Below are 24,647 nucleotides of genomic sequence, written 5' to 3'. Positions count from 1 at the left end.
TACGTAAATATGATTTCAAAACCTGCGTAGATGATCTACCTCATGGATTAAATACGACCTTTATCCTTCTAATGTTCATTGGGGTTGTCATCAGCCCCAGTCATAGTCAATCAAAAAGAGTGAGTTAAGTCTGCACTTAGAAAATCTAATATGATTACATACACTATTATACAAGTATAATTATATACACAAATGCACGTATAATTGTGTTTCTTAGTACATTCTAAAGCCAAGTATAATACATTTTGCTTTATCTTCTGTTTTGGAATGTCTTCCTATCTGCTGCTTTTTGTTACTAATAATTAAAAGTTGGCTGCTTTTCCATGACTAATTTTCTAATATTATTTTTATTTTATGAACTGAAGTTGCCCATCAAATTTAAATATATCTGTAAGTCCCATGATACACAATACCAGTGGTTTAACTGTAATCAGTTGAATACTCTATCTCAAGAAATATTTTTCAAAGTGATGGCATATCAGAGATTAAAAGTTAATATGTATTTGTTACTGATTTTTTTTCCTTCCTAGTTTTCAGTTGCTAGAACAGCTATTTGAGGATTTGGTAGTAAATTGACAACAAAGGGTTGAAAAGTTTTTACAGTATAGAGGGAGTAAAAATATCCATTGAGTTAAGTACTTTTTGTTGACTAAGTGTCTTAATCTCAAAGTTTTAGGTTTTAGATGTTGCCAATAAATTAGATATATCAAATTGAAAGATGAGGTTTTATTTATTATACAAACATAGTAAAATTTATAAAAGAAATTTCCTTACAGTCTTCTGTGGCCTGGCCAAAGCAAAAATTATAATGTCAAAAACTTCATATTACCTGGGTCTTCATGTCTTTGTAATTCATTTATTCATTTTTAAAACAACAAAAAAGCTCTTGTGTATATATTTTGTGTCACAGAATTGAGATTTGCTTTGAAATGTCTGATATTACAATACTATTGAAATTGTTCGCAATGGTATGGTTATCCATACTCTCTGAGCTGTTCCATTATTTGGAATGTAAAAGCATATTAATAGCTGTCTCCTAGTCAAAATAGAAATAGATTGTATTTCGTTTATTCTAGTGTAGTGAATTTTTTTAAAATGTAAATAAGTGATGGGAAGCGAGTGTGCCAAATAAAAAGTTATCAGCAGTGTACCATCTTTGTTGTTCATTCTTAACTTCTAGAAGCTCTGAACTTTTTATACAGTCCATAAGAAAAATCTGTCTTATACACAGTAAAGGAAATAACAAACCTTTTACACAAGCCTTCTGGAAACATTTTTATTCCATGATTGGTGTGTGTATATGCATATGTGTTTCTGTAATGGATTAAGCCAAATGGTTCCTTTCCCTAAGTCAGAGACAGAGAGGGGAGAACTTGTAGAGAACCAGGCAGCAGTTCTAGAAGTGCTTAATAACTGGAGCTGATTTTAAATGGGCCATACTGGAGTTTAAACACAATCCTTCCTATCTTAAGATGTGTGATCTTACTGTAATTGTACTGTATACACTGTGGACAGGTGATGGTGGGAGCTCAATACGAGTTTTGCTGCAAGTTTCTGCAAGAAGTATGTAGTCTCAGAATAGTTGTTCTGCCTCTGATCCACAAAATGGGCATGATTAGAAAACACAAGGGTAGGAAATGCAATGATTTCTTTCAGCATGACAGAAATAGCAAATTATGTAAATCTCATGTCTGATGTATAGGTACACTAATATGGGCAGTATAAACACTTATAAAAGTGAACAATTATAATAAACATAGGATAAACAAAATAAATACAGGTTTATTTTAAATTAATATATTTGTAAAAATTTAATAGGAAACTTAATTTACGTATGTTTTGTAGTCTTCCTGCTCTATAGAGGACTGATTATTTGAGCCAGTGTTATTTCAGCAGTTAAGTTCAGGTTAATAAAAGTGATGGAGCTACGATGCAGACTATAGTATAATTAACATAAATATATAATTTTTCCTGCAATATATAGAGGGTGCCAAAAAATGTATACACATTTTAAGAAAGGAAAAAACTGTATTAATCATAGTACTCAATATATACCAATCACAAAAGATGAATACAAGTCACGTTTGACTTGTGCAATTACAAGAGGTGCTCAAAGTGGTTACCGTCATCGTCCATACACTTCTGATTATGGCAAACTACTGCTTGAGCATAGACAACATCTCTTAAAATGTGTGTACGTTTTTTTGGCTCCCCCGGGATATAATTTTTCTTGCATTTTTTTTGGTTTTCTTTAAACTTCTTCTGTGATGCCCTTTTTCTCTCTTATCAAAAAAGACAGCCAAGTTAATGTTGGCTTTTTTCCTTCCTTCAAATCCTTTTATTTTTCTAAAAAAAATAGTGCTTCCATCAATACTGATATCAAATGGAGGGCATTATAATAAGAGCGACATATTAAGAGAAATAGCTTCCCTTCTCCCAAATATCGGTATTATAAAATCACCACTAGTCTTAAAGAGCCACACTTAGCTTGGAGAAGTATTTTAAAACATAAGTATGTTGAAACCAGTCTGTTTGTAAAAAGAATTAACTTTTGGTCTTTAGGCTCTTCCTGTGGATCTCGAAAGAGCTTCCTCCTACATTTGCCAAATTTTTGTGTAGAATGGCTATATTTTTAGCTATAGATTTACTGATAAAATGAATGATTCTTGTGTTTGCTATTACACAAATACAAATAGATGTAAAGATTTCGGTCAGCTAGAAGGCTTAATCATATCTGCATTTCCAGTATGCTGACATAGAGTTCATTTGGTTAGTGGAATAATAGGTAAAAGTGCTGCTTTGGATTTTTTACTTATTAATGAATGAGTAACTAGAAATATATAATCTCTTTGCTTCTTTTCAAAACAATATACTGTCACAATTGTATGATTGACTTGAATTTTATGTCAAGGAGTGTACTTTTCTAAAAAGAATATAATCTTGCTAATACTTTCCTACTGGTTTTACAGCTGGCATCCCTCGTTCAGTATTAAAAGATTGGCGTAAAGTCAAGAAGCTGAAGCAAACTGGGGAATCCTTTTTACAGGATGACTCCTGCTGTGAGATAGGGCCTAATTTGCAAAAGTGTCGAGAATGTAGACTTATTCGGAGTAAAAAAGGAGAAGACGCAACCCATTCACCAGTATTTTGTAGATTTTACTACTTTAGACGGTAAGTGAAAATACATAATTGGGGAAAGTATGTTTACTAGATACCAGAAATTATACTATCATTCTGAGGGTCCCTTCTGGAGACACTTAAGAGTCTTTGAGCCTCCTTGTTTCTGAAACATAAAAGAATATTAAACTTTTTTATTGCTGAATTTAATAATAGCTAACTGTTGGACTAAATTCATATTTACGTTGCTGCATGTATTCATATAGCCTTTCTCTTCTGAGATTTATTCTTAATGAGAAACTATTAGTATTTTTTCCTAGTAGTTTGATGTAAAGATTTTTTTAAACATTTACATACTTTGGCCAAAACAGTGTTGCATTTATACCTGTACATTAGCTAATAATCACAGTCTATAAATCTAGGTATTTTAGGCATTAAAATAAAGTCAGTGCATTACATTGGAATACCCCCAAACTTTTGTCTTGTTAGACATAGTTAGCTATGAAAATATGAGTTCTAAAATGACAGGAAGGATTTGTTAGTACCATGTCACATTTCATAGGTTTTATAGTAAATATAAAAACAACATATAGTTGTTATTAATCTGTATACTACTATAATAATATTACTAAATACTTTAAATACTAAAAACTTATAGATAGACTTATAAGAGTGCAACTAAAGAATAACTGGGTAATCCAACCAGTAGAGACTAATGTCTCAGATTCTAGAATGAGTCATTCTTGGGTTTCAGTCCAGTCCAGCTCGTCCCTTAGTTCCTGTATGACTTGATTAGCTGTGGTTGAACTACAGCTAAGCCTAACTCATCTTCATAATGTGAATGGTAGTGGTACCTACCCACCTCAGAGACATTTCATGAAGATTAAATAAGATAAAGTACACAAAGTTCTTACTATAGTACCAAGCACGTATAAAATGCTCTATTAATGTTAGTTGCAGTTATTTTCCTAATCATTATCACCTTCTTCCTAAGAATAAGAAGTTAGACACTTTGCTCTGGCAAATATATTATGCTGGTGGCCCAGTAGAGATCCCAAAATATGTATATATTGGAAGTCAACAAGTTCTGTTTTATTTCTTCATGATCTTTCCAGCTAATAATCCCCAACTTCAAAAAATAGTTACACAAGGTAGTAGTATACATGGAAGTGCAGAAAAAATGAAAAAGCAATCAACAGGAAAGTAGGTTTGAAGAGATAAGAAAATCTTAGAAAAGTGAAGGAAAGAACTGCTCAAGTATGGATAATAACATAAAGCTGAAATAAGATGATGGGTTATAACAAAGGGAGAAGTTTGGTTTTAAAATAAAGGAAAAGGGTAAGGTAAAAGTATGGGGAAAAGAGGTGAAAGGAAATGGTGGCGGCATCTATTTGAAAAATATGGAATGACTTATAATAAACTTTCATATCCTCAGTTTGAGAATAGAACAATTACAAAGCTGATTGAGGAATAAACACCAGCTAGTAAGAGAATGGCAATTTTGCCTTCCATTTACCCTAAATCTCTCTGAATTGAGTAGCTACATTAATTGGATGTCAGAAGCTAAAAGGAAAGAAGCAATTGGGTTCCTAATATACTTATCCTTGTTCCTCTAAATCACATTAATAAAGTGTCATTTTGATTAATTAAAAATATGTGTGTGTACTTGGCATTTTTTTAATCCAGTGAAAAAAAAAGTCTTAAGGTGATTTAAGGCATTTTCAACTGTAGAGTTTCCTGATTTAGATTACGTATAACATAACAGCATGCCCTAGGCAGCATTTGGCTAACGTTTTAAATTTGTTCACATCAAACACTTGGACGTAGTTTTCATTTGTTTGGAGTTAAGTAATTAAGTGATACAGGAATTCTTATTTCTTGAAATAACCTAAAATTGGTGCTGTTCATCATTGCCTTTTGTGTAACACTCTGGGAGTCATCTTAAGTTGTTTGAATTTAATTAAGTGTATGTGTATATGGACTACCCCGTTTTCTTGTGTTTTAATTGTAAATATAATTCTGTATATTTAACATAAAAATATAAATATATAAATTTACAACTACAAAATAACTGGGGCTGGTTATTTGGTATCTAATGCTTTTATGTTTTAATGTTTCAGACTATCATTTAGTAAAAATGGAGTGGTTAGAATAGATGGTTTCTCTTCTCCTGACCAATATGATGATGAAGCTATGAGTTTATGGACACATGAAAATTATGAAGATGATGAACTAGATTTAGAAACTTCAAAATACATCTTGGACATAATAGGTGATAAGTTTTGTCAATTAGTAACATCTGAGAAAACAGCTTTGTCCTGGGTGAAAAAGGATGGTAAGGAAGTTAAATACTTAAAACATGTAGTTGTATAAATTTCATTTTAAGAATTTCTCTTTGAAGTATGTTTAATCTGTGGGAGAAGTCCCTGTTCTTACCTAGTCTTGCTTCCTTTTAATTTTGATGACACTTATTATGTGGAGATACCCGGGTATGCATTTAAGGTAATGGGTATTTTCCAGTTGAGGTTGAATTGAATGGATTAACTGTTCATAAAATCACAATAGCATTTTGCTGTTTCTGCCATTATGACATAGTTTAACATGTTAAAAACACTTTGGATGTGAAATTGGGAAATACCAACATTTGCCATATAAAGACATATTCCATCCCAATTACTTAAATTTTTAATCTGGTGTGGTTTATCAAAGTCTTAGATTTAGATGTTATATTTGAATCTCAACTTTTTCTACTCCTACTGTGTTTCCCACAAACTAAGACCTAGCCAGACAATCAGCTCTAACACGTCTTTAGGAGCAAAAAGTAATATGAGACCCGGTGTTATATAATAAAATGTATTGCATTGTATTGTATTATATAAGACCGGGTCTTATGTTATAGTAAAATAAGACCAGGTCGTATATTAATTTTTGCTCCAAAAGACGCATTAGAGCTGATTGTCCGGATAGGTCTTATTTTCGGGGAAACACGGTAGCTTAACTGTCTATGAAATGGGAATAACTACTCATAGATTTGTTTAGAACATAGTCATATTAATTATGTTTACTTATGTATAGCACCTATCATGACTAAGTGCTGTAAATGGTAGCTTCTTTTCCTTTCCTTCCCTTAAATCAGTGGTTTGTACCCCACGGGACATTTAGCAATGACTAGAGACATTTTTGGTTATATAAACTGAAAGGTGTCAGGGTAGATAGAGTACTAACATCTAATGGGTAGAGGCCACAGATACAACTAAACATCTTACGGTGCATAGGGTACTACCCCACAACAGAATTTTTTAATTCAAAATGTCAAAAATGTCAAGATTGAGAAACTTTCAATTAGATGTAAGTATATTTTCTGAAGGGAATTAGTAATTACTTCAAGATCTGCTGTTGATCTTTAGTTAATATAGCCTTCAAAGTTCCTGGTTTGCCTTCTACATTTTTATTTTTATGTGTTTCAGCTAAAATTGCCTGGAAAAGAGCAGTGAGAGGAGTTCGGGAGATGTGTGACGCATGTGAAGCAACATTGTTTAACATTCATTGGGTCTGCCAAAAATGTGGATTTGTGGTCTGCTTAGATTGTTATAAGGCAAAGGAAAGGAAGAGTTCTAGAGGTTGGTTTATAACTTCATATAAATTTAAGTTTTTTATAATTTTCATTTCTCTAGGATCACTCATCTGGAAAATTAGATGCGTGGGTATTTTTTTCTACCTTCCTTAATTACAAATATATAGCATTAAGGAAATTTTGTGACACTTGTTTTTAAAAAGGAGTAGCTACAGTTTATGAATGGCCAGATATTCTAGAATAAAACTGCATTTACAGTAGTAACTCGGTTTTCGAACGTAATCCGTTCCGGAAGATCGTTAGCGTTCTGAAACGTTTGAAAACTGAGGCACCGTTTCCCCATTTGAAAACCGAGGCACAGTTTCCCTATAGAAAGTAATGCAAAATGGATTAATCTGTTCCAGACCTTTAAAATCAACCCCTAAAACTGCAAATTTAGCGTGAATTTTACTATCTACTGATACCATAGACCCATAAAATTTACGATGTTCGTAAACCAAAATGTTCTTCAACAGAGACGTTTGAAAACCGACGTACTACTGTATATCTTTTTAGCCTGATTAGTAGATTCACCCTCACCCTCTCATTTCAAGCAGTTCCTTACTGTAGCCCAAATTTATATTAGGCTTTACCGTTTTTAAATGCTAATGTGTAGGTGCCTGAAGTCCCTTCTAAAACCTGTTAATAACACAGCTACCTAATACTGGTAATATTAAAAATATTAAGTTATTTGGGGTAAAACCTTAATAAAATGAGAGGATTCAAATTGTGCAAGTATTAGAAGTAAAATCATGTTTAGTGGTAAACTGCTCAATGTTTAAAAAAATAAATGTCATTTTCATTCCATTCAGCTTTTTCCGTAGTGGTATATCAGATAGATGAACCATGGTTTAGCCATCAGTATCTTTTCCACTGATAGGATTACTAAACCTCATCCTTTCTGATCCTTTTTTTATATACCCAGCACTTGCCAAAGACACCTGAGCAAGTAGGCAAGCATGTGCAAACATTTGCTAATTGTTACTGTGATGTGCAGAAGATATTAAATACGAATAAAATGGGAAACCATAATAAAGAATGCATGTTATGAAATTAAGTATCTTCAAAACCATGAAAATATATTTGGATATTTTCAGTTGATGGAAGTAGCTGCATTGCTATAAAACTTCAGGACATGTATTTTATATTTTTCTGGTACCATATTTTGTTTTCCCTTTGCCAAATTAAAAAGAAATTAATTTGTGGTTTGCTATATTGTATATATATATATATATATATGAACATGAATCCTGTTTTGAAAAAAATAGGGTATGTATAATAAACCTAAATGGTTGTATTGCTGTTGATTTTCATAATGTTATTAATTTTGAAAGTATAGTCTTGTCATTCACCATATCAAATTTTTTAGTATAATCTATGTCTTGAGTTATAGTCTATTATCAATATATCTCCTTATTTCACTGTTAAATATTGTAATTAACTTACATTGACTGCCTTATAGCTTTATATACTGGTAATTAACATAAGTGTCTAAAATGGAAGCAGTTAGAAAACATTTACAAATTATAGTGGTACCTTGGTTTTCGAACGTCTCAGTTCGAAACATTGATGAACATTTCAGTTTATGAACGCCGTAAATTGTATGGATCTATAGTATCATTAGATAGTAAAATTCATGCTAAATTTGCAGTTTTAGGGGTTGATTTTAAAGGTCTGGAACGGATTAATCCATTTTGCATTACTTTCTTTGGGGAAACCGTGCCTCAATTTTCGAATGTTTCAGAACTCTAACAGTCTTCCAGAACGGATTATGTCCGAAAACCAAGGTACCGCTGTAGTATGTAGGCTTTGGAGGGGAAAGTCAGAAAGCTTTTTAAAAACCAGTTTTAGACTGGATTTGAATTTTATTTAGTATGAGACTTTTTTGTGAAATAATGGTTTTAGATTTTTTTATGCTGAATTTAATGAGCTTTGTAATACTTATTGAAGCTCTTAAAGCCACATCATTAGTAGCTATCTATGTCATTAAATTTATAGAGGAGATCTTAAGATCAAAGTATTAAATAGTTTTCCTGTATGTATATGCCTTATGCTGTTTCTTATTATGTTAACAACTCCAGGTATGGAGCCTTCTTTGAAGTCAAAAGTAGCAATTAAATATCTACTGTTAAACAACTTTTGAGGCCAAAATCTTTTCTGAAAGAAAGGGTTTATTGAGCCAAATGCTAGCTGGGAAGACCAGGACCTGGGGCATGCAATCCGACCTACAAACATGTCCGAAGTCCTGGAGTTGAAGGGCTCTTTCCATACATTATGTTTAGAGGGAGAAAGATTTAAGTTGTTTTGAAAGAATTTACATTTGGTTACAGATAGATAAGGGGGAGGGGTGGGAAAAGGTGAAGCGGGAGACAGTTCTAGGGGAGGTACACAGTCTGTAAGGAAGAAATATTTACTACTTTTGATTGGTTATGGGGAACATTCCTGAAAATTCCTGCATAATAATGCAGTGGTGGATGGTGATCAGTACAGAAATAGATTTAAAGTTCCAACATAGATTCAGGAATATGAGCAGTCTACTTTTAGTTGGCCCACAGCTATTAATGGGTTAACTCTTGTCTCTTTTCTCACTCTTTGGTGCTTTGTAATTTAGGACATCTCAGAATTTTTCTTCTTTCACTATAAAGTAGCAACTTTTTCACATATATCTCATGACAATTCTACATGTCTTTGAAGCTTAAAAGAAAATGAGTTAGCAATAGTGTCAAACTTTGTATTGGTTTGTTTAGGCAAAAGCCATGTTTGGCACAGAAAATAGCTAAGAGTTCGAGGATTAGCTACAGAGAAGCTAGAATCAGAGAAGATAGAAGTGACTAATACATTAATAATAAAGAATGGTCATTTTAGAAAAGGCTAACGTCAATTTATATCCTGTTTTCACAAAATTCTTAGAATGGTGGGTCTTTTTTTTTTTAAGAACCATATATTTGAAGCTTACTGTTGACATTTTATATAATCATTAACCTCTATATATAAGCCATTAATTTTATATAATTATAAAACCATGACTGATACAAAAATACATGTTACAATTTTACAGATAAAGAACTATATGCTTGGATGAAGTGTGTGAAGGGACAGCCTCATGATCACAAGCATTTAATGCCAACTCAAATCATACCTGGGTCTGGTAAGTATAAATGTACATTATTTACTTAGCAGTGTAACTGCTCTTGGTTGTTTCAGATTATTTGGGCATGTGGAGGAGTATAATAGAATGGAGAGGTAAGGCTTATCAAGTCTTTAAAAATTGTTTTTGCTCAGTTCTTAGAACCCTCTATGTAATGAAACTACCGTGCATCCCCGAAAATAAGACCAAGCCAGACAATCAGCTCTAATGAGTTTTTTGGAGCAAAAATTAATAATAATTCCCGTATTATATGTATTATATTATATTATGCTATGTTATATTTATTATATTATTATATATATTACATTATAGTATATTATACCCAGTCTTATATTACATGAGACCTGGTATTATATCATATCATATATCATATTATATTATATAAGACCGGGTTTTATAGTATAGTAAAATAAGACCGGGTCTTATAGTATTAATTTTTGTTCCAAAAGATGCATTAGAGCTGATTGTCTAGCTAGGTCTTATTTTTGGGGAAACACAGCAGCAAAACAGGGCCAGCCCCAGTGACTAAGATAAAGCCACAGAGGAACCATTTTAGATGGGGAAAACTAGAATGTCATGAAAAAGTTTATTACAGATTTATGATGAAAGGATGTTCTCCCCCCCCCCCCTTTTTTTTAACATACTCAATTTTTAATAATAGAGGTAAGAGAGAAAAGAATAGAGAACGTGAATTTGGATTAATGATCAAACCTGAAGTTGATGGAAGGGATGAAGAAAAATAGTGGAAGAAGTCAAAAGGCATAAGAAAACCTCCACCAGAAAAATGGGGAAAAATAATTAATAATCTTAACAATTAGTTGTAATCTTTTTTTATTAACCACTATTATGTTTTGTAGTTTTGACAGATCTTCTAGATGCGATGCACACTCTTAGAGAAAAATACGGTATTAAATCCCATTGTCATTGTACTAACAAACAGAATATACCAGTTGGTAATTTTCCTACAATGAACGGTGTGTCTCAAGTGAGTATAAATCTCTAATTATTCAAATGAAATGCATGGTTAAATTAATTTTGATACTTGAAATCCAGTTTAGGACTTGTATTTTATAAATTATGTTTTCTATGTTACTGTATAAATACAACTATTACTTTTAACTCTGAATAATGAAGAGATAGTATTTTAAAATTAATTGTTCTACCTTTGTAGGTTTTACAGAATGTTCTTAATCACAGTAATAAAATTTCTCTGTGCATGCCTGAGTCTCAGCAGCAAAATACCCCTCAGAAGTCTGAGAGTAATGGCAGCAACAGTCCAGGGAGTGATGCTAGCACAGACAGCAAGTTAACTCCTCCAGAATCCCAGTCACCACTGCACTGGTTAGCAGATCTTGCAGAGCAAAAGGCCAGAGAGGAAAAAAAAGGTAAATACAATTAATTATCTAAGTATACAATTGACCCTTGAACAACACAGGTTTATATTGCCTGGGTACATTTATGTGTCTATTTTTTCTTCAATAAATACCTGCATTGTTTTCATTTCGTGGTTGGGAGTTCACAGATGTAGAGGGTCAACTATATGCATTTATCTACCCTGCATCCCCGAAACTACCTTGCATCCCCGAAAATAAGACCAAGCCAGACAATCAGCTCTAATGAGTTTTTTGGAGCAAAAATTAATGATGATTCCCGGTATTATTTATATGTATTATATTATATTATGTTGTTATATTTATTATATTATATATATTACATTATAGTATATTATATTATACTTGGTCTTACATTAGATAAGACCCTGTATTATATCATATCATATCATATCATGTCATATATCATAGTATATTATATAAGACCGGGTTTTATAGTATTAATTTTTGCTCCAAAAGCCGCATTAGAGCTGATTGTCCAGCTAGGTCTTATTTTTGGGGAAACACATAATTTTATATAGGGAACTTGAGCATCCACGGATTTTGGTAATCTGTCGGGGGGGCGGGGGATGTCCTGGAACCAATTTCCCACAGATATCGAGGGACGTTTTGGGTTAGTCAAAAGTTATACACAGATTTTTGACTGCCTGGGGAATTGGCACCCCTATCCTCCCACATTGTTAAAGGGCGAACTATATAATAATTATAACCAACAGTATACTATTACACATTAATGTACTATTCACTCAAAACAATTTACTTTTGCTTTTTCTTGCATTATGGCTTAGGTTCAGTAAAACATTTGTCTTCTCTTATTAGGAACCTGCATCCCTATGGTTGCATCAAATTTAGTTGCAGAATCATTTGTGGATGAGCATATCAGTAAAGCCACCAGAGCGATAAATTTGTTACTTACCTATACTTTCTAGCTGTATAAACTCAGCTAAATGTCTAAGATATTGAGGAAGGCCTTTCCATATTCAAACTGTTTGACTCCATTTTGAAGGATTAACCTATCCTCTGGTGTGTGTTGAGGTGAATTAATTGAATTAGTCACTGGTGCTACTGGTTTTAACTCACTGTAAAATATATGGTGCCAGTTTTGTCTGTACTTTGGCAGCATGCTTAATTTTAATTTGAATTTTTGTAAAATGATTTATTTCAGAAAACAAAGAATTTGCCCTTGAACAACCAATTAAAGAAGAGAAAGAACAGGACAATCCTGATTCTCCAAACAGCAGAACATCACCTGCTGTGTCCCAGAATAATGAACAAGGCTCAACTTTACGGGATTTACTGACCACAACAGCTGGCAAGCTACGTGTGGGTTCTACAGATGCTGGCATTGCTTTTGCTCCAGTATATTCAATGGGAACCCCAGTAAGTGAGCTAACATATTTTGGCTTTCACATGGGCCTTAAATTTAGATGATTTGGAGATTTGGTTGTGAACTATACAATAAATAGATGCAGTTGAAATCAAGTATACCAAAATATTAGGCATATTCATATTTGCATTGTAACTCGTAAAAGCTTGAGACTGTTTTTTTCCAAGGTGAAAAATGTTGGGGGAGAGGCATTCTGACTCCAGAAGAACCCTAAGGATACTCCTTCAGATTTTGAAAACCATCTGCCTAGTGGGGGAAAAATATGGAAGTAGATGGTTTGTTACTTAAAATATTTAGAAATAGATTTTTGCTTTAATTATTCACCAAAGAAAAATAAAAGCAGACTAATTAGATAGACATAAATTTTTAGTGGTTTTTAAAAGTATATGGGGAATTCCACTTGTCTGTCCTTTCTCCTCTGCCCCAGTCCTCAAACAATATGAAAGGTAGGAAGGCCAAACTTCTATTTTCTGCATACCTGGCCTCACATGGAGACCACCAAACTTCCGGTTCCCATCTGTCAGGAACAGTGTAAGCAGTAGAGACTCATATCCACTGACATGATTACCTATTCTTTGTTTGTATATTGTTTGTGTTGGTTGTTTGCTATGTTAGTAGTAAATCAAAGTGAAAGTTTTAAAATGTAAATGTTCTCAAAATACATTTTTTTTCCCTAATAGACTGGTAAAAGTGGAAGGACTATGCCAAACATTCTTGATGACATAATTGCTTCAGTTGTTGAAAACAAAATTCCACCAAATAAAGCATCTAAAATAAATGTAAAACCAGAGCTAAAAGAAGAGCCTAAAGAAAGCAGAAAATCTGCCATGGATGAGAACAATAAATTGTACAGTGATATACCACATTCTTGGATCTGTGAGAAGCATATCCTTTGGCTTAAGGATTATAAAAATATTAATAATTGGAAGCTTTTCAAAGAGTGTTGGAAACATGGACAAGTGAGTATTTTAAGCTGATTTAATACACACTCTTAGTGTAACTTAAGCTTGTTGGAACAGGCAAAATGGCTCTCTCCTTAGGGATAGAAAGAAAGGGGAAAGATACTACTTAACACATTTGGAGTTCCTGGAAGTAAGATGTCAGAAACACCGTAAAAGTTACCAGAATGATTTTTTCTGAATTCTTGTTTTTGGCTAGATTGATATGAATTAACAGGGAAGCACCAATTTTTTTGATTTACTAGTCAACTGACTTTTAATAAAGCATGTATTTACAAAGTTTGGTACCTCCTTTATTTTTTTTACATTTATATTTTTATCCAGTTAACAGATTCATATCTGCTATTAAAGTATTAATACTAGAAGCATTTTTATTGAACTGATGAAAGGTATAGATGCTTTTGCCTTAAATGTGTATCTATAGAAAATTTATTTTTAAGTTCATCAAATCTTGAATGACAAACTCCATTATTTAATTCTTCACAAAGAAAAATGATATTCTGTTTGACCAAAGTTTTGATACAATGTCTGATACGTAATTCAGATGGCAGTTTTACAAATTATGAACAAAATTAAGAATTTGCAAGACTTAGTATTGTCATTTTCAGTTTTTTTCTTGCTCTCTGGAAAACAACATTGATATTTTGTTTTACGTTCTTCATTCCTCAGAGAGTTACTGAGCGCACTAAGATCCAGTCTTTGTGCTGGACATTAGGATATGAAAATGAGTACAATATGAGTAAGAGCGTTTTAGTACAATTAGGTCACTAATACTTTCCAAATCTGATGAAAGTTTGGTTTCTCCCCAGAAAAAATACACACCTATGAATTGTATATACACAGTAGTTCCTTGGTGTCTGCGTGGGATTGGTTCCAGGATCCCCCTTTGGATACCAGAATCTGTTAATACCTAAGTACCTTATGTAAAATAACAGTATATCACATTGTCCTGTATGCTTTAAATCATCTCTAGTTACTTATAATACCTAATACAATATAAATGCTATGTAAATAGTTGTTATACAGTATTATTTAGGCAATAACAACAAGAAAAAGTAGTCTGTACATGTCCAATACAGACACAACCATCATAGGCCTTAACTACAAAGTAATTCATCAACAACAATGGAACGTCTTTTTTTTCTCCCTAAGATTTTCTATTCATGGTTGGTTGAATCTGCAGATTTGCAACCCAGGGATACGGAAGACTGAGTGTATACAATATTTCGCCTCTTTTTTTGGTTAGCTCTTCAAGCCCCAGTGCCATTCATTGCTGGATCACAATTTAGACCACTTAATTTTATGTGGACTTGAATAATCCCATAAATGTTTTTATAAACATGTTAAATATCATAAGAAATATGTTCAAGGTGTTATTGAAACCCACAAGAGTGAATGACTAAGTACTAATTCAAAAAGGCTAGTCTGATTTAATGCCTCAAGGATTAAGTGAAAATTTCTAAAGGACAAGAGGTTGGAGATAAACAAAAGCATCAGATGTTTGGGGAATTGTTAAGTAGTTTTTTTGTCTGAAACATGTAAAAGTTCTGTGGGCTAATAATGGTGGGGAAATGAAGTGGCTAGGGCTATGATTATGAAAGGCCTTTATATATCATGCTAAAGAGTTTGAAATTTATCCTGTCGATAATAGTTTTAATTCAGTAGTCAAATTAAATTTAAAATAACAGCAAAGCAGATTGAAAGTTGAATTAGAGGGGAATGAGACCAGAGGCAAGGAGTCAAATTAGGAAGGCTTTCAGTATTTCCTGAAGAAGATGATAATAATGGTATCGTAAGGATTCTGCTTCAGAATCTTCTAATATTATAATTGCCCTATAATTTTTATAAATCTAGTTACTTTTCCCAGGCTGCTGATTACCATAAGAAAGTGTGGCATAGGGCTGGGTAAAGAAGTATTATTAAATAGGCATAATAGGAGCTGGGAATTAATATGTGAATTGCCAATAATAATTATCTAATAACTGAACTGTTATTAATAAGAGTTGTATATGTTATTAAGCACGTTGAAAGGAAGTTAATGGAGCATTGATTCAAGAGTTAACCAGACTTGAGCATGGTTCTCCCCACCCTTCGGGGATATCTTTTATGATAAGATCCCTAGCTAGAGGTTCTCTTATAGTTTCCAATATTTAATTATGAAGTTTAAGAGTACTTAATATCTTTTACAAGAGGCTTTGTCACAACTTTCCGTGTTCTCTGTATCCCAGACTTCTACTTCATTTATAAGAAAGGAATTTAAAAAAATAACTGAGATTAATACATCAGATTGCCTAAGAGGTTTTTTTTTTATGTCAGCATTGGAGTTTTAAAAGCTATAAATTGTCAATTGTTGGTTTTTGGTTTGGATACTAGCCTTGAGGGGATTTGAATTCATAGGATTTCAAAGACGAGATTCACTTTCGGGGAATCATCATTAGGCTTGAAATGTAATGTTATGCCTAATTGTTTAATATTTTTATTTACCATGATCCTTGTAGCAGTAAAGAATGTACGTGTTTTAAGTAATATAAACTCAGAATGTATATAAATTGTTTCAATGTCAAGGACTTTTTTATTAAAAAATATATATTACACATATACAAATATATAAGTAGGTTATGTTCTGTCTATGAAAATTAATCTGTAAATAAAGCAACCATTTACTTTTATACCATTTAAACATGACATTTTTAGTATAGCCTTTCGGACTGCTTTCCTGAAAATTACTAGACATTTTCATTTTTATTTTCAAAAATGGTAATGTACTCTACATGGCATTCTTTCATCACCTTTTCTCTTTGACAATATATTGTGAACATCTTTCCAGGTCAAGGGCTGTTTTTAATGGGCTCTTTTTTCACAATTTGTTGTTAGTCCCAAAACTTCAAGTGTTACATGCTTATTGTATGTGCGTGTAAAATCAAATTTTGGCAGTGTCCATATACCTTTTAACTTTTATCTATCTCTATTTATTTTAAGCCTGCAGTGGTTTCTGGTGCACATAAGAAAATGAACATTAACTTATGGAAGGCGGAATCAATTAGTCTTGATTTTGGAGACCACCAGGCTGATCTCCTGAACTGCAAAGACAGCATTATTTCAAATGCCAATGTTAAGGAATTCTGGGATGGTTTTGAAGAAGTTTCAAGTATGTTGTTCTTTTATTTACTGTTTTGTTAAAAATAGGCCCCAAAATGATAAATTGTAAATATGACTTAACAAATTTTTAATCTTTTAAACTTGTATATGACTTTGTTGCCTAGTAAAAAGAAACAAGTACAGCTGCTCCTCACATTACAATGGGGCTACAGCCTGGTAAACCCATTGTAAGTTGAAAGTAATCGTGTCATAAATGCATTTAATTCACCTAACCTACGGAACATCATAACTTTAGCCTAACCTACCTTAAATGTGCTCAGAACACTTACATTAGCCTACAGTTGGGCAAAAACAACACAGTGAACACACTGTAGAGTCCCCTATCTGTTGTTTACCCTCGTGATGGCGTGGCTGGCTGGGAACTGCAACTACCCAGTATCACTAGTATTGCACCACACAGCTAGCCAGGAAAAGGTGAAAATTCACAATTAGAAGTACTGTTTCTATTGAATGCCTATTGGCTTATGCACCATTGAAAAACTCCTAAATCGAACCATCATAAGTTGGAGACCCTCTGTGCTTGGAAACAAGAGACTGGGTCCTAGTCCTGGCTCCACCCTAATTTCCTTTAACCATAAACAAGTCATTTATACTGTTTCCTTACATCACATGGGGAATACTTTTGGCAACCCTATAAGCTTTTGAAAATTGAATCATAAAATTGATGTTAAATACTTTGAAAATTAAAAGTAAAAATGTAAGACTAAGTTCAATGACTATTGTAGAGCTATTTAAAAGAATTTTTTTTTGCAGTATTCCACATCACCAATGCATATAAGGTATAAAACTCTTAATAATACCTAAGTACATAAGAAATAAAAGCCAATAAGCAAGCATTTGTTTTATGTCTTCCTCTCCAAACATTAATAAAAGTAAAAAGGCAGTGATTACCTTTTTAGTAATTAACTGCATTTTTTATAGAACGGCAAAAAATGAAAAGTGGAGAAACAGTTGTTTTAAAATTGAAAGATTGCCCTTCGGGAGAAGACTTCAAGACTATGATGCCATCAAGGTATATCTTTTGAAACTTATTTTGACTTTCAGCTCTTTGAAGTTGAGTTGAGATTATCCTTAGAAGTAGGATAAGGAATTAAAAGTGTGACCTTTTAGGAATTTTCTTTCTCAATTAAAAATAAATAACAAAACAAAAAACAAAATTTGAATCTCTGTAGTCCTAGCAGGGGAAAGTCTATTTACGGCCTCCCTTGGTGCTTTTAATTTTCCACGATGAGGCAGTATTGCAATTTTCAGTATCATTTCTGTGGTTCCCTGTGTGTTATGCGTTCATTTAAACTTTGAAAGAAGTCAAGGAAAGTGTTACCTATCAAAGGCCTTTAAGAAAAGTTGTCTTGTTTTGAACAGGTTGAAAATTATATATTTGATAGCACTTAAAAATGTAAGTCTTTATTCAAAAGAGGTCAATGTTGTTATTTTTCAGATATGAAGATCTTTTGAAAAGTCTGCCATTGCCAGAATATTGTAATCCAGAAGGAAAATTCAATTTGGCTTCTCATTTGCCAGGATTTTTTGTACGCCCTGATCTAGGACCCAGGTTATGCAGTGCCTATGGTAGATATATATTTACATTTCTATCCACTTTGAATTATATGGAAATTTAACTTCTGTACAAAGATAAATTGTCTAATGATTTTTAGTTTCTACTAAATCTGTTCTTTTAATAATCCATTTAAATATTTTTCTAAATCAAGCAGTATCTTAGGAATTAATAACCAATATGTAGTTAAGTACCTGCTAATTCCTTGCAAAATATTTATATTTTCTATTAATGTGATTTTTGTGGAACATTTCATAGATTGTGGCTTTTGATGGCAGGTTTTGGAACAAGGAGACTAAAACTCAAATTACAGTTAAATTTTCCTCATAGAACTGATTTTGAGATATGTAAATTAGTCTGTCAAGTAAAATTTTATTTCATACACAGGTGTAGTTGCTGCTAAAGATCATGATATAGGAACAACAAATCTCCATGTTGAAGTTTCTGATGTTGTAAATATTCTGGTCTATGTTGGCATAGCAAAAGGAAATGGCATTCTCTCAAAAGCAGGTAAAGAAACGTAAAAACAGCGGTGTTTGGAATAATAGTAGTTGAATAACCACACACTAATATTACCCAGAATGTTATCCTCTAAGTTAATAGCAAAAATTATTATTAAAAGAATTGCAGTGGATATGGGGATAGTCTTATCTTTATTATTTGAGTGATTAATTTATTTACCTGTCTTTTTATATAACAGGAATTTTAATTTTAAAAGTATTATTTCCTCCTTTTACTATCGTTAAATATTGTACTAATGAAACTAAACTGTTAAACTCACTTATAAACATTTATTGAAGAATAGAAATTAGATCCTGGGACTCTGAAGATGATTAAGTCATAGTTTGTGCCTCAAGTGTTCTCCTTTTTTCTCTTCCAGTATCAGGGAGAGAAGGGCTTTTTCTTTTAATTAGAAATAACTTTCTATCCAGTATGTAAGTTATATTCCATCCTCTGGATTCCTTTCTGAATCCTTGTTCCCTCTATCACTCCCTTCTTTGTAGACATAGGCCTTTAAATACACCTCCGTTGGCTACTTTTCTTCAGTGTAGCAGCAGACGCTAGATTGTTCCTTCTTTTTCAAAAGGAAACCTCCTTCAAACCATGTCTTCCTTGCCACCATCCTATTGCCCCTGCCCTTACAACAAATTCTTTACTGTGTCTGTTACCTCCTTTTCACATTTCAGCTGAATGCAGGTTGGCCTCCATACCTGTGGCCCCACTGAAATTTCTTCCGCTATAGCTGCCACGCTTGGATAATTCAGTGGTTTCTTTCTGGTCCCTTTATTACTTGCCACCTCTGTAATAAATAGCACTATTAATCCCTACTGTCTTCAGATAATGGCCTTGGCCTCTGTGACACTACTCCCTGGTTCTTTACAACAGACTTTCCTAGAGTTACACACTTTGTTTTCTACCTTTTCTAGTTTACATGTACTTCTGTGAAATTCTGTGTATGATTTCCAACCATCACGTAGATCACCAATTCTGTATCTGGAGCCCAGAATGTATCTACAGCTCAATGGCTAGGTGCTGAGGACGTGGGTGTTCATTACAGCATTCACTTAACTTCTCTGTATATTTGTCAGCTTCTATAATACCCAACCTAAATTCCCCCCAAAACTATAGAAACTCATTTTTATATTGTTTCTCAGCTCCCTTAATTGACACTCTTGGTTATAATAGATTAAAAACTGTCTATCCCACTCCCAAGGATTTAAGAGTCCAGTACGCTTGAGTTGTCCCAGATCTAGCACAGAAATGTATGACCTGTGGTTGAGATTTCTTATCCTTTCAAAGCCTGTGATGCCGCAGGGTTAATTACCTCTTTTGTACCTTGTTCTAATCATCCCTTACAGCACTTAGTCTACAATACAGATGTTACACCTGCTTTTCTCTACTATTTTTTTGTGTCCTTAAATGCTAGAACTTTCTTACTCATTTTTGTTCCTGCACACTTCCTGTCTCTCATTTGTAGCATAATATTTGGTCTTATAAGAAAACATTCATTAACATTTTAATTCTTTGGCTGTCTTTCATTATCTAAAGCTTTTGGCAGTTTTTATAGATAGTCACCAAAAAACAGAAATGTTTTAGGGTTGTAATAATGCTACGAACACTGACCTACTTAAAGTACATGCTTTTTCCTCTACCTACAATGGCTCTCCTACCTCCTTCCTGGCTAATTTCTGTGTTCATCCTTCAAAGTATAACTCAGATTGTCATCTTCCCCTAGAGGTCTTCATTCAGAAAATAAACTCTCTTCCTTATGATGTATCCCTCCTCCCCCCCTTTTTTAATTTATAGAGCAGTAAAATTTAAAGAAAAAAAATGGGAAAACTTATCTTAGGTTGCCAAATTAAATTTTGCTAAGAAAACACATTTTAAAACTATCAGCTGTCATTTTTAAAGAGCATTTTAAACACAGACTACACAGATAACATTGGAGAACTGAACAAGCCTTTGTGTACCTTAGTACTGTGATTCTACTTAACTATGAGATACTCTTTTTGACTATGTTTATTAATACCTTCTTTTACTCTGAGGTCTTGACTGGGTCTTTCTTTAATCCCCAACATTCTAGGACAGTCTCTGGCACATTGTAAACACTTAATGAATGTTTGAATTAAGAAATCTTTGCAGCCAGTTTTAAAGATAAAAAAACTTTCACTGTCACAAATTAGAAAACAGCTGATGTATTCATTGTAATAGACAATTATTCTTTTTCTCTTAAAAGAACACTTCCTTAAAATGTTCACTATAGTGAAATCAGGAATTTGAAAAAGACCTTCCTATATTTTACTCAGAAATAACCACAGTTAAAATTTTTTCTGTACGTGTGTGCGTGCGCAGTTTTCAGTTTGTCAACATTTTAGAAGAATGACCTGCTATTTACTCATCCATAGCAAATGCATTTAATTACAGATTAACCAATAGTAATGTATGAGATCTTCCAAGAGTTAGACATTTTGCTCTACCTTTCATTAGTCATGGTAATGAACAAATCCCTTTACCTCATTGAACCTTCTTTGCTCAGATATAAAATAGAAGTTGTGATCCATACCTATCTTACTAAGTAGTTACAGAGGCCACCTAATTAATAGTAGTCATGAAAGTCCTTAGTAAGTTATGATACGCTGTATGAGTATAAATTATTGTTATAACCACTCCCTTGAGACAGGAAGAAAGTTGGTTAAGTTTGAGTAAAAGCCCTTGAATTTTTAATCCGTCCTGTGCTTTGCAAAAAAAACAAATCAACTGAGAAAGGCACTCTGTCCCGTTACACAGGGTTAATGTTCTCTGCTCCTATAGTTCCAGTACTTGATGTATCACTGGGTTTATCTCCTCTTTAATAAGAGTTCCGATCTAGTACCTCTTCTGATAGATCAGTTTTAGGACCTAGACTTGGCTTTTTGCTGGTAGTCTTTACGGACTAATTTGAAAATATACTCTTCTTTTTCAGGAATCCTCAAGAAATTTGAGGAAGAAGATTTAGATGACATTTTGAGAAAACGATTGAAGGACTCAAGTGAAATTCCTGGTGCTCTGTGGCATATTTATGCTGGGAAAGACATTGACAAGATCAGGGAATTTCTTCAAAAGGTATAATTCAGGTTGCAAATAGTTTATCAGTTGACTCACTAATTTTTAATTTAACTTCATTTTGTGTTCAGCAATATAAGAATAATTTTACTTCAAAGGAGGAGGGTTTTTTTGTGTTGTAGAAAGTAAAATCCTCCTTTGTCTTGCTCAGAAAAGGCCGATTTCATGTTGAGGGTCATTTCTTCTCAGTTGCTAATGTTCTTCCATTTCCTTCATAGTCAAGAACTAATCTGTTGATGAATCCGATATTACCCTTGGTGAAAAGTAGTGATTAGGAACTGCAGGCTAGAAAAACTAATGTATCATGGAAACATCTAAAGAATGTAGGATCTTTTTTTTTTAATTTGATATTTTTTGCTATTGACCTAGGGAATAATTCTACTCTATCACATCTGATTGCTCTGTGATACTTACATGAGTAATCTAAAATTTTGAGTAATTGTGCCTTTAATTTACTTAAGATACTCTAAATGAAAGTGATACATTAATCTGAAATATAATTGGTTCAAGCCCTTTGATCAAATATTTCCTAAATTTTGTAATTATAGAGATTTCTTTTAAGGGACCATCATTGCTGCTTTTATTGTATGTCATCTTTCTTAAGGGACTTAAAGTTTGTCTCTGGTCATTGCGAAGGGGCTATAGCCCTGTACCTACTGTCTTATCCTATAGTACCTACCAGTATTTTAATTTAAGATATTATAAGTTATGCTTTTTAAACCAGATTATTCACTGGTTCATAAAGGATCCCTTGAAATTGATTTATCAAGGGTTAGAAGGTTAGCAGTATAAAGGTATTTATCTTTGTACCTACCTCAAAAAAAGAGCGGGATTAAGAAATGTTTGTGAAGTTTTCATGTGAATGGATTGACTTTGGGGCAAAGCTACTAAACGAAGCGTTGCCTCATCTCTGTGTTAGACTCTTAAAACAATTGTTAAGAAGAAACCAAATGGATGTAAACTTCATAGTGGAAGGAAGAAACGAGCAGGGAGTATGATTCACTTTATTAACAGCGTATCAGTATGCAATACTGTTTTAATGTCCTTTGACTTTTCATATTGTAGAATATTATTTTCTGTAACTTAAACAACAAAAGACTGTTACTGTAAATAAAATTGACATTTAACTGAACAGGATTTACCATTTCCCTTATTTAAATAGTGGTGTGTTTTAATTTTAATTCATATTTCAGATTTCAAAAGAACAAGGCCTTGAAGTTCTACCAGAACATGATCCAATACGTGACCAAAGTTGGTATGTGAACAAAAAGCTCCGCCAAAGACTGCTTGAGGAATATGGAGTCAGAACCTGCACACTTATTCAGTTCCTTGGTGATGCCATTGTCTTACCAGCAGGAGCACTTCATCAGGTATACAAAAATTTGTTTCAAACACACCTGTTACTGAAAGGACCAGTTTTGAAAATTTTTTAAAAAATTGTTCTGAGTACAGGTATAAATGAAAGTAAACATAAGATGCCCTGCATCAGGGTGCTTTTATTAAGAAATCACTGAAATAGCTTTTCAGTTTTTGAAAAGATCTGACATAACTAAATGCTTTGAAAGCTTAAATAGTTTAAACATCAGCCATATATATCCATTCTTGTATCGTCTCTGAGGTAGTGGATTTAAATCTAGTTTTTAAGTTTTTTTTTTTTTTTTTGGTGGGTTGGGGGGATACAGCAGATCTTTGAATAACATTTCATTATGCTGCAGCAGTTTAATTTTTGCTTATATCAGTTAGCATATGGAAAAATTGGTTTCATTATAAGTGGTTTCACTTAAACTCGCAGAACCTCACACTATGTTAAGGGAGGATTTACTGTACTATATATTCAATTCTCAATAGTTGAGACTTAACAGTGGGAGAGAGATCTTCTAAGGTACCAAGTAGGAGTAGAATGAATTATTGGCTAGACCATTCCAGAATTTGGGCTTTCAGTATATACCTCCTGCCTCTCTTTTAGTTTGCTGACATAGCAGTAACATGTCCAAAGATAGATGGTATGTGATTTTTAAAGCTGTTGATCTACTAAACTTAAAAACTAAAGTAAAAACCTAATCTTTGTCTCTGTGGCTTGACTGTGGCACCTGGAAGAGAATGGAGGACTGGATTAAAAGCATACAGTGGATTCCTAATAAGTAGACTGGAGCTACCTATCACAGACGATTTTAGCCCTCGTAGTAACAAAGTGTGGAAAGGAAACTTAAGAACTCCAAAAGCTAGTGCACATCAGAGTTGGTAATTGAGATATAGCTGATATATATAGTTTTACCATGGAAAGTTTTCCATATTTTATATATGGGGGGGAAAAAAAAATATATATATATATATATATATATAATTACTGCCTATTTAGCATTTGTGACAGTATTACAATAGCGTAAGTATTCCTTAAATGATAATAGTTGCTTAGTTTTTAAGATACCAAGTTCAGGGTTAGATTTATCTTTCTTACATCTCAAATACCATTTATAATAGCAAAATATAAACATAATAAATACATATAACTTTCTCTATAATAACTTCCTGGAGAAAAAATGTTTTGATAAATTAATGCATTATTTATGTTAAATTGTTTTATTCTCCGCTGGACTTACATGATCATCAATGATGTTAGATCATTTATGATTCAAGTTTAATTGGGATTCATCCCCACATACTATTTTTTTTTTGCCTTGTAGCCTCTTAATCAGAAAACAGTTAAGCTGTATA

At 33.0% G+C, this 24,647-nt stretch overlaps 1 protein-coding gene across 12 annotated transcripts in view; it reads left to right on the top strand.

Moving 5' to 3' along the window:
* JMJD1C (jumonji domain containing 1C) overlaps positions 1–24,647 on the top strand; it is a 251,508-nt gene that overhangs the window by 218,972 nt on the left and 7,889 nt on the right. For 10 of the 12 annotated variants that reach the window (XM_074339497.2, XM_019731785.3, XM_088792040.1 and 7 more), the window contains 14 exons: positions 2,970–3,171; positions 5,238–5,452; positions 6,585–6,737; positions 9,789–9,878; positions 10,736–10,863; positions 11,050–11,263; positions 12,435–12,649; positions 13,337–13,615; positions 16,595–16,763; positions 17,696–17,786; positions 18,213–18,343; positions 18,717–18,839; positions 21,793–21,932; positions 23,126–23,302. In XM_074339497.2, coding sequence (XP_074195598.2) covers positions 2,970–3,171; positions 5,238–5,452; positions 6,585–6,737; positions 9,789–9,878; positions 10,736–10,863; positions 11,050–11,263; positions 12,435–12,649; positions 13,337–13,615; positions 16,595–16,763; positions 17,696–17,786; positions 18,213–18,343; positions 18,717–18,839; positions 21,793–21,932; positions 23,126–23,302 — 2,327 coding nt within the window. The remainder of the gene's footprint in view (positions 1–2,969; positions 3,172–5,237; positions 5,453–6,584; positions 6,738–9,788; positions 9,879–10,735; positions 10,864–11,049; positions 11,264–12,434; positions 12,650–13,336; positions 13,616–16,594; positions 16,764–17,695; positions 17,787–18,212; positions 18,344–18,716; positions 18,840–21,792; positions 21,933–23,125; positions 23,303–24,647) is intronic. The other 2 variants (XM_019731781.3, XM_074339495.2) reach the window with 2 other exon arrangements.

The sequence above is a fragment of the Rhinolophus sinicus genome, chromosome 15 (genome assembly GCF_057876585.1).
Source record: "Rhinolophus sinicus isolate RSI-liver-muscle chromosome 15, RSI-T2T, whole genome shotgun sequence".
NCBI classification, from domain to species: Eukaryota; Metazoa; Chordata; class Mammalia; order Chiroptera; family Rhinolophidae; genus Rhinolophus; species Rhinolophus sinicus.
Note: the sequence above shows the minus strand (reverse complement) of the source record. Positions and strands in the feature narration are given on the sequence as shown.